This window comes from Triticum aestivum, chromosome 5B, assembly GCF_018294505.1.
Source record: "Triticum aestivum cultivar Chinese Spring chromosome 5B, IWGSC CS RefSeq v2.1, whole genome shotgun sequence".
NCBI classification, from domain to species: Eukaryota; Viridiplantae; Streptophyta; class Magnoliopsida; order Poales; family Poaceae; genus Triticum; species Triticum aestivum.
The window spans coordinates 520,952,714-520,967,639 of NC_057807.1; the positions used below are offsets into that span (position 1 = coordinate 520,952,714).

The 14,926-nt window shown below is 44.0% G+C and overlaps 1 protein-coding gene across 1 annotated transcript; it reads left to right on the top strand.

Moving 5' to 3' along the window:
• The first annotated feature begins 1,738 nt into the window (after positions 1 to 1,738).
• LOC123116713 (probable leucine-rich repeat receptor-like protein kinase At1g35710) lies at positions 1,739 to 5,369 on the top strand. Its single transcript, XM_044537634.1, has 2 exons — positions 1,739 to 4,813; positions 4,911 to 5,369. The coding sequence occupies exons 1-2, from the start codon at positions 1,747 to 1,749 to the stop codon at positions 5,192 to 5,194; spliced, it is 3,351 nt and encodes a 1,116-aa protein (XP_044393569.1). The 5' UTR covers positions 1,739 to 1,746; the 3' UTR covers positions 5,195 to 5,369.
• Positions 5,370 to 14,926: the final 9,557 nt, after the last annotated feature.

Below are 14,926 nucleotides of genomic sequence, written 5' to 3' on the forward strand. Positions count from 1 at the left end.
GAGTAGATGAAGTAATCGGGGACGAGATGACATTGGCGACCAAGACGAAGGCGACGAAACCAGCGGCGACCTAAAGTGGTCGTGTTGGACACCTAGACTGGTGAAGACATTGTCGGCGAGACCTGCAATGGCGAGGAGCTGCCATGCAGATTGCCGATAGAAGTGCGGCGGTGGTGATTGAAGTAGGCACGGAAGAGCCCAACACGTGATGAAGGCCATGCGCAGGCGGTGGCAATCTTGCACTGAGGGAGGCGACACGATGGGAGCTAGGGAAGGCAAAGATGACCGCATGCAGCGGCGCCACGGCCCAAAGGGGCCACTCAGAGGCAATGGGCGTGCCGGGGCAACGGCAGGGAAGACCTCGTGGAGGCGGCGTGGACCGGGCGCCGCAGCGCTACGTCCCAAAGGGCAACGCAGCGGCAGTGCGCGGGTCGGTGCAGCCGTGGGGAGTATCTTGGGGCGGCGGCGTAGACCGCGTGTCGCAGCACGATGGCCCGAGGGGCCGACATCGGGAGCGGCGCGCGGGAAGGACCTCAGGGCCCATGGTGACAACAATTTGATTCTCTTTCTTGCTCGCGGTAGAGGCGGGGAGACGGGAGGTAGAAGAAATAAGGGACGTTGAATGACCAGTTGACCATTATTCAATACCAATGCACAAGTATTTTTACCGTGGCAACGCATGGGCATTTCGTTAGTTAATGCAAAGACATGGTTAATTTAAATCATACACGTTGGTAAACCGAAAGAAAAAAAAACTCTAGCTGCTCGCTCCCTCTATCTCATAATGTAAGACTTTTTTTGGCAGTGTGCCAAAAAAACGTCTTACATTATAGGACGCACTGCCAAAAAAACATCTTACATTATATGACGAAAGGAGTAATATATCAAGACCATCTTATTACTAATACTATTGAGCTATCTTCTACTCCCTCCGTCTCAAAATATAAGAACGTTTTTGACACTAGTGTCAAAAACGTTCTTATATTTTGGGAGGGAGGGAGTATCATATTCCAATGGACGCCACTACACAAATATATATTTCATCTAGCAATTTCAGGCACAAACATTAGTGTTGTCCATATCAGAACACATACGACTTCATTTGAACCGTGGACGCGCTAAATCATCATCCAAGAGAGACCAAAACAAAGAATGCATGTCGGCACGGTAAGCACCATATCTTTCTTTTTTTCAACACATCTTGAAAGCACGATCGTCATAGAGAATCTCATAGCAGTGAGCCAGTGACCCCCACCTCGGGCTGGTGTTTGTCAGCATTGAAACCAGTGGAAATATAGCTAGGTCGCACATCGACGCGGAAGACCTCTGTCTGGTCCCGTCCCGTATGGAAGGCATATAGCCGCACTTTACGACGTAGTCGAGGTCTTCCAGCGAAGACTTGGGCTGCATGCAGCTGAAGAAAAATGTGAGGCTGCTGTGCCTGCGAATCTGTTTATAAACCCCTGGACGAGGAGCCAGCCGAGCACCCAACTCACACTTCACAGCTCGAGCTCAGCTCACACTCACACACACCACCCGCCACCCGGCCGGCCGGCGAAACCAAAACCAAGTGTAGACGGCTGCCGGCGCCTTCTGCTCCGGACACCGCAGGTATATTCTTCTTAGCTATTATTATCGCACCTTAATCATCATGTCTTTTCTTTCGCATATGCATCTCGGTTGATTTTTACTGTTGGAATCTTGGCGCATGCAGTCATATCATTGATCATACTACGTCGTGAGCTCATGGCGAGTTCCAAGGTGCCACTGCCACGGCTACATCGCCTGCTTCTCCCGTTTGCCCTGCTGCTGCTGGTTCTTCTCCTTGCTTCCAGGCAGGCCGAGGGCCGCGCCTCGCCTCCAGCTGCAGCAGCAGCACCACGCCGCGGCACCTCGCTGAGATCCCAGGCCGGAGCGCTTCTCCACTGGAAATCATCAGTCAACTACTCCTCCAAGCAACATCTGGGGACGTGGAGAGACGACGGCATGCACCCGTGCAACTGGACCGGCATCACCTGCGGCGACACTCGGTCACGCCGAGGAACCACGGCGAAGGTCATCAGAGGAATCTCCCTCGGCGGTGCCGGCATTGCAGGGCGGCTGGACGCCCTGAGCTTCCAGTCACTCCCTTACCTCGTCAACCTCGACCTCAGCGACAACTACCAGCTCTCTGGTGCCATTCCTTCTGCCATCGGCTTTCTTTCCATGCTTTCCACCCTCAACTTCTCCGGCGGTCAGCTCGACGGCAGCATACCTCCGTCCATCTGCAGCCTTGGGAGGCTCACGCACATGGACCTCTCCATCAACAACCTCACCGGCCACATCCCTCCTGCCTTGGGTAACCTCTCAAGACTTGCTTTCCTTTATCTACCTGGGAATAGGCTCTCAGGCAGCATCCCATGGCAGCTCGGGCAGCTTGGAAACATGAGAAAGATGGATTTGAGATGGAATGTCCTTTCTGGCCACATACCTTCCTCCTTTGCAAACCTGACAAACCTCAACTATCTGGACCTTTCCGGTAATCGTCTGTCAGGACCTATACCTGAAGAGCTAGGCCAGGTCAAAACCCTGCAAGCACTATCCTTGGCACAAAACAACCTCAACGCTGCAATTCCGCCCTCCCTTGGAAACCTCACGATGCTCAGCTTCCTGAACATATATCAGAACCAGCACACCGGCCCGATCCCGGTAGAGCTTGGGATGCTCTCCAGCTTGATTGAGTTGGATTTGTCACAGAACCACTTGACCGGCTCAATTCCTTCTAGTGTTGCTGGAAACCTTACTTCATTGACCTATTTTTCTGTTTGGGGTAACAACATCACTGGACTCATCCCTCATGAGTTCGGAAATCTCGTGAATCTCGAAGCACTCCTACTCTCGAAAAATTTCATAGTTGGATCAATACCGTCAAGTATTGGGAACATGTCTTCACTCAGCCAAATAGTAATAAATACCAATAATATATCCGGGGAATTGCCGACCGAGCTGGGGAATTTGGCAAATTTGGAAATAATTGATTCCTATGAAAACCAGTTATCCGGCCCAATCCCTCAAAGTTTTGGGAAATTGGTGAGTATGAGAGAAATGAGACTGTTCAGCAATCAGCTCACTGGCTCTTTGCCTTCAGCACTCCCCAACCTTACCAGTTTGGTCCTAATTGAACTGAATGACAACAAGCTGACCGGACACTTGCCAGATTTGTGCCAGAGTAAAAAGCTACAGGTTTTCCAAGTTTTTAATAACAAATTGGATGGTCCTGTCCCAAAAGGTTTGAGGGATTGCAGTTCACTAATATCCCTTGGAATCGGCAACAATCAGATGGAGGGAGACATAACTGAAGCATTTGGGGTGTATCCACATCTCAAAAGCATTGGTTTATATTTAAATAGGTTTGTAGGGCAACTCTCACCAAATTGGGGCTCATGTCAAAACTTGACGAGTATTTATTTTGCAAACAACATGATAGAAGGTAGTATACCTTCTGAGCTTGGGGAACTAAAAAATCTTGGATGGCTCGACCTCGGTTTCAATAGGTTGAATAGTGAGATACCGGTAGAAATAGGCAAGTTAAGCAACCTGTATTGGATGAACTTAGGACACAATCGACTATCTGGCCAAATCCCTAAGCAAATTGGCCGACTGGGTAATCTTGAAGTTCTTGGTTTGTCGAGCAATCTGTTAAGTGGTGAAGTACCAGAAGAGATCGGGAATTGTTTGAAACTGCGGTCATTATATATGCATAACAACAGCCTCAGTGGAAGTATTCCTGGAAGTGTGGGCAATTTAGTTTCCCTGCAAAGCATGTTTGATCTTAGTATGAATAGTCTTAGTGGACCAATACCATCGGAACTCAGCAAACTAGAGATGATGATCTGTGTGAACTTCTCACGCAATCAATTCAGCGGTACCATCCCTTCCTCGATTGCAAGCATGCAAAGCCTATCAGTTTTTGATGTATCCTACAACTTCCTAGAAGGCTCTGTCCCAAAAGGGATCCACAATGCATCAGCTCAATGGTTTCTTCACAACAAAGGTCTTTGCGGAGATCTTGTTGGCATGCCCCCTTGTAATTTGCCCCCGGTGGATCATAGGAAAAGGCATGAAAATACTGTACTATCAGTCGTTCTGCTTATGTTTGTTGCTACTATTTCGATAGCAACGGCTGTAATTGCCTTTTTGATTTGCCGCAAGAAAACATCTCAAAAAACTGATGACGCAAGCAAAAGGGATGTATTCTCTGTATGGAGCTTTGATGGCAGAATGGCATTTGAGGATATTATCAATGCAACTGATAATTTTGATGAGAAGAATTGCATTGGACAGGGATCATATGGCAGTGTTTATAAAGCAGAACTTCAAGATGAACAAATGGTTGCAGTAAAGAAACTATATCCAGGCGATGAAGACGCGCATGATGAAGAAAGATTCCAGCATGAGATTGAAATGTTAAAAAAAATTCGCCAACGCAGCATCGTCAAGCTATATGGGTATTGCTCTCATCCACGGTACAGGTTCCTTGTATGCCAGTTTATAGAGAAAGGAAATCTTGCTTCTATCTTAAGCAATGAAGAACTAGCAATCCAGTTCAACTGGCAAAGAAGGACAGCTCTCGTAAGAGATGTTGCTCAAGCCCTCACTTACCTCCATCATGATGTTCAGCCGCCCATAATTCATCGAGACATCACAAGCAGAAACATCTTACTAGATGCTGGTTACAAAGGATTTGTCTCGGATTTCGGTATTGCAAGAATGTTGAAACCTGATTCATCAAACTGGAGTGCACTAGCAGGGACTTATGGGTACATAGCACCTGGTATGTTTATTCAATACAATACTATCTAAATTTTGTTAGATGGAACACTCTGCACTAATGCATAATCCTAATTATTATGTTCCCGTTTTGGGCGCAGAATGTTCCTACACTTTCCTAGTTACGGAGAAATGTGATGTATATAGCTTTGGTGTGGTGGTGCTAGAGGTTCTGATGGGCAAACATCCAGGAGACATACAAGCTTTTCATTCTTCACTCAATGACCAATTTCTTCTGGAAGTAATTTTGGATAAACGACTTCCACGACCCGAAACCGAGGCGAACGACGTGAAGCAGTGCATCTCTGTGGCATTTGAGTGCCTAACTCCTTCACCCAAAGAAAGGCCAACTATGCAAAAAGTTCATCGAGATCTTTCCATCTGAACTTAGATGTTAAACTCTTGCAGATGTATCATCTTAGGCTTGTTTCGTCAGAACAAAACTTAAGCTGCCTTAGGTGTCCAAAGCCTGCTAAGCAAATAATTAATGCTATTTCTGCTAGAATATACTGTCACAATCACTGTATAATTGTATTCTGGTGATATGCAAGACAGGTAGAAAATGAATGCCAAGTGAACCAGTTAAGTACTGCTTTATACTGTTGAACACTAATAGATTTCGCTCAGGCCTGGCATGTGCCAAACATGAATACTTCATTGACTGCCCAAGTGAAATACGCAGATGTCACTTAAACAGGGTAAAACCCTAAAAAGATTGTACTTACAACCTCAACTTCTCTTCTAATTCTTCTCGTCATTCAATAGTAATCACGTACATCGAAAATGAAGCAACACACGGAACTAGTCCTCAAATCAGCTTCCCACAAAGCAAACACAGGATGCAGTGCAAAACAGTGTTCCGACATGGCTCTCAGTTCCTCAATTACAGTATCTCATGGAAAAATAAGGTGCTTCCTACCAATTTGTAGTGACATAAGAATTTGCAGTGAAAAATAAGGTGCTTCCTACGAACATAAAAACTGCACTGAGTAATCATTCAGATTGTCCCTACAAGGATAGATATTGGACTGCGGCCCCTGAAATCGACGGGTCAACAGCTCCTATGCGACACATTTCATGTGAATTGGAAGGAGTGCGAGAAATAGCTCATGTGCACCATCTTACATGGCAATAATAGCCCCAATATGACCAGGTGGTTAAAACACGGGTCCGGTCATCAACGGGACTGCGGTTAAGGTAAAAACAGGGGGTCAAACTAATCAGTATCTCTGGTAGTGGGTCCCACTTGGTAGTGCATCGATTCCCCGCCTAACTGAACACGTGCTTCTCCCCTGCTTCTAGTTGCTGCTCTCTTCTTCGTTCTCGTCGGCGGCGGCGGCGGCCATGGCTGCGCATGTGGTGAGTGTATTCGGCACCATTTCCCTCCGTCTTGAGTTAGATCTGACCAAGTGAGCCTCTGTTTGCCCCTGTTTTCCACGAGATCCAGATTGTGGAGGTGGGTGAGACTGGGGAGCGACGACGGGGCGGCGTTGGGCTGAATGAGATGGAGCCACGAATGACTGCGTCGACCAGGTAATCACCCTGTCCAACCTATTCAACCCTGCGATGTGTGCCTTGTCTGCTTCCGCTGCCTCACAGTGCCCGCCATTGATAAACAGGGGAATGTTGCTCGTACCTTCAAATTCAGTGTTGAATTCTTACCATCTAAAGCAAAGCTAGTTGATGGTAGCATGCGAGACATACAGAGAGATACAATTATGAAATGGGAGGTTGAATTTGAAGAGATTGATCCACAGGAAATACAGAGCATGGAAGAGAGGGCCGTGAGGAATGTTGTGAAGAAAATTGGGGAAAGCATTTTTTGGGTCCAGAGTAAGAGGTGGCATTGTTACGGTTTGATAATTGGAAGGGTGAGTATGTGAGAATTGAGAATGGTGAAGAGATGGTTGATGAAATCGATCGGCAAGACGGTTGGGCAAGCAAACAGACTACCTTTCATGCAGAGCTTGTTGATCTGAAATCAGATTCTAAGGTTGGATATGTGCCCTCAAAGTTGGCTTCGCAGATAGTAGATGATGATTGGGCTTCACAGAGATAGATAATGCCCATGTTTATGGGTGAAGTGACAGAAATAGAGGGGGCTGAGCAAGATGCAGAAGAGGGATGTGATGGTGCTACATGGGTTGTTTGTGTTGACTGGAATTCAGTACAATTAGAAGACACTACTGATTTGGTCATTGCACCAATGGCTGACACTGAGATGGCCAAAAAATTTGGCATTCCAGTAGATCCAGTAGATGATCAAGATGAGGAAGAGAGGTGAAAGCACAAGTGCTCCCTGGGTGATTTTGGTAATTAATGTCAACATATCTCTTGTTGGATTAACACTTTTACCTAGTATGTTTCAGACAAGTTCAACAAATGAAGTGGCATGGACTAAAGGATGTGGAACCCCTTCAAGATGCTAAGGACAAAGGATTGGCTCAAGCTTCAAGCACAAGACTCTACATTTTCTATTTTAGTGATCCAAGATGACATTGAGTCTATAGGAAAAGCCAATACTATCAAGAGGGGATGAGGTGTTGCTTAATGGCTTACTTGCTCAAAGTGCTTAGTGATATGCTCCAAAGCCCTCAACTAATTTCTCGAATCCACATATGTCCTAAACCAAAATTCTAACTCGGCCCTACCGATTCTTTATATCCGGCGCCATCGAGTTCAGATGTCTTAGCCACTGCCACAAACCCTAGGCAAATCGGTTTCACCGATAGGGATCTCGGTCTCACCGAGATGGGATTGTAATCTCTCTGTATGTCCATTACCAAAATCGGTCTCACCGAGTTTGTGTAATCGGTACTACCGAGATTACAATGCAAACTCTCTGGTTAGCTTATTACCAAAATCAGTCCCACCGAGTTTGTGTAATCGGTCTCACCGAGTTTGCCTGACCAACTCTCTGGTTAACTTATTACCAAAATCGGTCCTACCGAGTTTGTGTAATCAGTCTCACAGAGATTACGTTATGCCCTAACCCTAACCATATCGGTCCTACTGAGTTGCATGTCGGTCCCACCGAAAATCCTAACGGTCACTAGATTTGCTGAATCGGTCTGACCAAGTTTATCAATTCGGTCCCACCGAGTTTGCATAGTTGTGTGTAACGGTTAGATTTTGTGTGGAGGCTATATATACCCCTCCACCCACTCTCCATTCGTGGAGAGAGCCATCAGAACGAACCTACACTTCCAGCATCCATTTTCTGAAAGAGAACCACCTACACTTGTGTTGAGGCCAAGATATTCCATTCCTACCATATGAATCTTGATCTCTAGCCTTCCCCAAGTTGCTTTCCACTCAAATCGTCTTTCCACCAAATCCAAATCATGTGAGAGAGAGTTGAGTGTTGGGGAGACTATCATTTGAAGCACAAGAGCAAGGAGTTCATCATCAACACACCATTTGTTACTTCTTGGAGAGTGGTGTCTCCTAGATTGGCTAGGTGTCACTTGGGAGCCTCCGACAAGATTGTGGAGTTGAACCAAGGAGTTTGTAAGGGCAAGGAGATCGCCTACTTCGTGAAGATCTACCGCTAGTGAGGCAAGTCCTTCGTGGGCGACGGCCATGGTGGGATAGACAAGGTTGCTTCTTCGTGGACCCTTCGTGGGTGGAGCCCTCCGTGGACTCGCGCAACCGTTACCCTTCGTGGGTTGAAGTCTCCATCAACGTGGATGTACGATAGCACCACCTATCGGAACCACGACAAAAACTATCCGTGTCTCCAATTGCGTTTGAATCCTCCAATCCCATCCCTTTACATTCTTGCAAGTTGCATGCTTTACTTTCCGCTGCTCATATACTCTTTGCATGCTTGCTTGTTATGTATTGTGAGTGTTAAACTTGTGCCTAAACTCCACTTCAACTTAAAGAAGTTAAAAACTGCAACTTTTGGTACTTAGTGTCTAATCACCCCCCCTCTAGACACCTCTTCTCGATCCTTTCAATTGGTATCAGAGCTTTGGTCTCCATTGCTTTGGTTTAAACACCATTGGAGGAAGATGGATGAGTCTACTATTGGGAGTCTTAGACATAGAGTGCCTATACTTGATGGAGAGTACTTTCATGAGTGGAAAAATGAGATGCTTGTGATTTTCAATCAATATCATTTGAACAAGTACATTGCTAGCCCTTGTGCACCTCATGTTGATCCTATGCATCCTACTCTTGATGAGTCAATTGACATGATTCGCAATCTTAGAACTGTTGAACTTATCACTAGAGGCTTGCCTAGAAACTTGATTGGATGTTTGCCTACTCTTAAGTGTGCCTACACCATATGGAAATTTCTTGAGGAACGCTTTCCAAATTATTCCTTGAAAAATCTAGATGAAATTCTCCATAAGTCTATTGCCTTGAGTAAGATGAATTCCAGTGATCCTATGTTTGGTGATTGTCTATTTGAGCTTACAAACCTTATGCGTGCCAAAGGAGATGTTGGAATTATTAGTGATATTATTTCCGAAGCTATAAAATTCATAAACAAGATCATTGTCAAACTCACTCTAACGAATCACCCTCTCTAGGATTTGATCCACCACATGACGATGTTGAACATGGATACTATGATGAGGATGATGATAGTGACTTTGATCTTGATGATGCAATGAGACACTTTGGTCTTATGGCAAATCTTCGGGGATATATGGCAGGAGGAAAGGAATGGGTTCTTGATAGTGGATGTACCGATCACATGACCGGAGATAAAGATATGTTTCGTGAGCTTGCTGAAAACGATGGTCCTCGAAAGTATGTCACTTTCGGTGACAACTCAAAGGGTAAGGTGGTTGGCCTCGGTAAGGTGGCCATATCACATGATAGCTCCATACAAAATGTCATGCTCGTTGAATCTCTTGGCTACAACTTACTTTCAGTATCTAGACTTGCTGATTTCGGTTTCAATGTCCTATTTACTGAAGTAGATTGCCAAGTGTTTCGTAGAGATAATCATAAAATGGTCTTTACCGGTGTACGTAGAGGTGATCTATACATTGTTGATTTCACTAAAAAGGCTCAACCTAGAACTTGCTTTATTGCTAAATCTTCTAAAGGTTGGTTATGGCATAGACGATTAGGTCATGTTGGCATGCGAAACCTTGACAAGCTTATTAAAGGAAATCATATCCTTGGCGTTAACGATGTCATATTTGATAAGGATAGACTTTGCAGCGCTTGTCAGGCAGGTAAACAGGTTGGAGGAAGGCATCCCGTGAAGAACATCATGACCACAGGAAGGCCACTCGAGCTACTTCACATGGATCTTTTTGGTCCCAACGCCTACAAAAGTCTCGGTGGAAACTCTTTTGGTCTAGTTATAGTTGATGATTTTTCAAGATTTACGTGGGTGTTCTTTCTTGATGATAAATCACAGGTCCAAAAGATCTTCAAAAACTTCGCTAGGAAGGCCCAAAATCAATTTGAAGTGAAGATCAAGAAGGTTCGCAGCGACAATGGAACGGAGTTCAAGAACGCAAATGTGGACATCTTTCTTGATGAAGAAGGGATTTAACATGAGTTCTCGGCTACGTACACACCTAAACAAAATGGAGTTGTTGAGAGGAAGAACCGGACGCTCATCGAAATGGCAAGAACGATGCTTGATGAGTACAAGACGCCGAAGCACTTCTGGGCGGAAGCGGTTGAGACAGCTTGTCATGCAACAAATTGCTTATATCTTCACAAGCTACTCCGCAAGGCGGCATACGAGCTTCTCACCGGTAACAAACCCCAAGTTGGATACTTTTGAGTATTCAGCTCAAAGTGCTACATTCTTGATAAGCATCGCCGTTCTAAATTTGCTCCTAAGTCTCATGAAGGTTTCCTACTTGGTTATGGCTCAAACTCTCACACCTACCATGTCTACAACAATTTCACCCAAAAGGTTGAAGAAACGGTAGATGTGAAGTTTGATGAATCTAACGGCTCGCAAGTAGAGCAATTGCCAATTGATGTAGGAGACAAAGACCCCTCGGAAGCAATCCAAGACTTGTCTATTGGCAAGATTCGTCCAACGGAGGTGAAGGAGAGTACCTCGTCCGTCCAAGTGGAAGCTTCTACCTCACGACAAGGTGAACCAAGAGTTGATACGGAAGCATCCACAAGTGGGACACACCAAGATGAAGAAAACGAGGAAGTGCACCAAGACGAACGTCAACAACCTCCTTCTCCACCACGACAAGAGAACGACAACGCCAACAATGAAGAAGGCCAAGAAGAAGAACAAGATGAAGAAGATGTTCAACCAAGACCCAAGCAAAAGCTTTCACGAGTTCGAGCAAGAATTGCTAAAGATCATCCCGTCGAGCAAATCTACAAAGATATCCAAACCGGGAGAATCACTCGCTCTAAAACTCGTTTAGCTAACTTTTGTGAACACTATTCATTCATCTCTAGCATTGAACCTATGAAGGTTGAAGAAGCATTGGAAGATCCGGATTGGATAAACGCTATGCATGAAGAGCTACACAACTTTGAGAGAAATCAAGTTTGGACATTGGTTGAGAAGCCCGACAACAACCACAACATCATCGGTACCAAATGGGTGTTTCGCAACAAGCAAGATGAAGATGGACAAGTAGTTCGCAACAAAGCACGTCTCGTCGCCCAAGGCTACACACAAGTCGAAGGTATGGACTATGGTGAGACTTATGCTCCCGTTGCTAGACTTGAGTCCATTCGCATCTTACTTGCCTATGCTAATCACCATGATATCACCTTGTACCAAATGGACATTAAAAGTGCTTTTCTAAATGGTGAAATAGAGGAGGAAGTTTATGTTAAACAACCTCCCGGCTTTGTTAATCCTAAGAAACCTGATCATGTTTACAAACTTCACAAAGCTCTTTATGGTCTTAAACAAGCTCCTAGAGCGTGGTATAAATGCTTGACCAAGTTCCTTATTGAAAAAGGCTTTGAAATCGGAAAAATTGATTCTACTCTTTTTACTAAAAGGGTCAATGGAGAACTATTTGTATGCCAAATTTATGTCGATGATATTATATTTGGTTCTACTAACCCTCATTTTAGTGAAAAGTTTGGAAAGCTAATGTCGGAGAAGTTTGAGATGTCTATGATGAGTGAACTCAAATTCTTTCTTGGTTTGCAAATCAAGCAAACTAAGGAAGGTACCTTTGTCTCTCAAACGAAGTACACCAAGGACTTATTCAAGAAGTTCAATATGCAAGAATGCAAAGGTATGACTACACCCATGCCTACTAGTGGACATCTTGATTTGACCAAAGATGGTGAACCGGTTGATCAAAAGGTTTATCGCTCTATGATTGGTTCATTGTTATATCTATGTGCTTCACGTCCCGATATCATGCTAAGTGTGTGCATGTGTGCACGATATCAAGCTGCTCCTAAAGAATGTCATCTTAAGGCCGTGAAAAGGATAGTGAGATACTTAATCCATACACCAAATTTTGGCATTTGGTATCCAAAGAGGGCCTCTTTCGATCTTGTTGGCTACTCCGACTCGGACTATGCCGGTGACAAGGTTGATAGAAAGTCCACTTTGGGTACTTGTCAATTTCTTGGTAGATCTCTTGTGTCTTGGTCTTCCAAGAAACAAAACTCGGTATCCTTGTCCACCACCAAAGCGGAATACATTGCCGCTGGTTCATGTTGTGCTCAATTACTTTGGATGACCCAAACTCTTAAAGATTATGGGATATATGTGAAACATGTTCCATTACTTTGTGACAATGAAAGTGCTATCAAGATTGCTCACAATCCTGTGCAACACTCTCGAACTAATCATATTGAAGTTCGTCATCATTTCATTCGAGATCACGTTTCCAAAGGGGACATTAATCTTAAGCATGTTCGCACCGAAAAGCAATTAGCAAATATATTCACTAAACCACTTGATGAGAAAGTGTTTTGCAGGTTAAGAGGTGAATTGAACATCATTGATGCTTCAAACTTGGAGTAGGAACTCCATTGGATACATGCAAGACATGAGCTTATGACTAACCCTTGATATTTCTCTTATGATGATAATCTTATGTCTTGGACATATGTGCACCTTGCATGTTATCTAACCCATGTAGGTACTTGGATGGATCTAATTCCATGAGATTGTAACTCACTCACATCTTGAGAAATCTCTACATCACCAAGTCTCTACACAGTGGTGGTTGAAGACAAGGAAGCACGAAACCATTCAAACATATCCTTTGACAAATTCTATGTTGAGTTTCATGATTGTCATTTTGGATACACAAGTGCTCTTCCTTGCAAGAACTAACCCATGTAGGTAGATGAACTCAAATTCCAAGTGGTGCTCCCAATTCTTGATGAGCTACATCAACCTTGAGCAACCCACACAAGTTCAACTACATGATCGCGATCAACACCACCACCCAAGGTATGTTATTCCATCTTAGAGAAGCTTTACTCCAAGTCATGAGTCAAAGCAACTCGACAAGATGAGAATACATCAAGATGCTTAAACGAAAAATGGTAACCCCATTTTGAGCTTAAACGATGAGTATGACCTATGATCAAGTGATCTCACTTGACTCCTAAGTCAATATACTCTAACATAGGTGACTTTGTCACCGACCATTTCTAAATGAAGTTTTCTTGTGTTCTTTTCTGTGCTCTTGCATTTGTCTCATGCATATTTGTTTCCCCTTTCCAAAAAAACTTCATCTAGATTTCTTTTCTTTTCTATTTGTTCTGCATTCCTTGCATCCAATTCATTGCAAATCTTACAGTTAATTCCTTGCAAATCCTTGTGAGATCTTACTTGTCTAGTAAGCTTAGGTGACAAGTGTTTTCTCTGTGATGAACTCGGTCACACCAGTTTCTTGTTTTCCGTCTAACCGAAGTTTTTCGGTGCAACTGAAGCATACAACTCGGTGCCACCGATTTCACTACAGGAAAAACATTTTGCCATTTATTCCTGCATTTCTTTTGATCCAACTCCACTCAATGAATCTTGTCCTCTACAAGCATCACATTTACCATAGTGCTTTGTGCTGTGACTCAAGGACCAAACCCATTCATGACAAATTCCAGAAGGCCCTTCTTGGAAATTGATGTCAAAGGGGAAAAGAGAGATCACATCAAAGCTTAATCATACCTCTAGGGGGAGAGAATACTCAAGGAGAGAGTAATCTTCAAGGATCCCAGATGCTTGGTGTTCAAGAGGAGAGATGCCACATGTCTTCTTGAGGGGAAAGACATGTTCATATGTGCCTATTTGCGTTAGCTCTGTTCATTTGTTTCTTTGAGCTCTGATTTTCTGTTCCCTATCTTCTTCCAGCATCCCATGCTAGATTCAGGGGGAGCAAGACATCTAAGGGAAAGAAATTCTAAAAATTCATTGCACATCTTTACCTTTGGGGATATGTCTATATTAAATGTGGTACTCTGTACTCACTCTCTACATGTCATCCCTCTCTTGGTACTCTTGTGGTTTCTTTCTGTTTGCTCTGGCTAGTAGGTGCATCTGTGTTATCTAACATTATTTTCACAGGTTCATTCCATCCTAAGCAAACTCAAGACCACAAGGTAAGTATATGCATCACAATTATGTGTATGAGGAATTCTTGCTGATGTACATACTGTTTGCAAGAAGGACTCATGAGCACAAAGGTACATTTCCCATATTCACATCATTTGCTCTGATGCATATAGCCAAGATACATGTAACACATTGCTTACTCTATCATGTTTATGCATTCACATGCTTCTATATTCCATATTCACATGATTGCATACATGTAGGGGGGGCCTATGCATGTTACATGTCTTTCCAAAGCTTTACTTGCTATTCTCTATATCTTTATATAAAGCTTTGATGTATGTTGTCATCAATTACCAAAAAGGGGGAGATTGAAAGCACAACTGCTCCCTGGGTGGTTTCGGTAATTAATGTCAACATATCTCTTGTTGGACTAACACTTTTACCTAGTATGTTTCAGACAAGTTCAACAAATGAAGTGGCATGGACTAAAGGATGTGGAACCCCTTCAAGATGCTAAGGACAAAGGATTGGCTCAAGCTTCAAGCACAAGACTCTACATTTTCTATTTTAGTGATCCAAGATCACATTGAGTCTATAGGAAAAGCCAATACTATCAAGAGGGGA

What these genes read in the sequence shown, in the direction of transcription:
- LOC123116713 (XM_044537634.1), top strand. Translation starts at nt 1,747, where the DNA reads ATGGCGAGTTCCAAGGTGCCACTGCCACGGCTACATCGCCTGCTTCTC. An exon ending in TTATGGGTACATAGCACCTG is followed by an intron (nt 4,814 to 4,910) that starts GTATGTTTATTC and finishes TTTTGGGCGCAG; the next exon opens with AATGTTCCTACACTTTCCTA.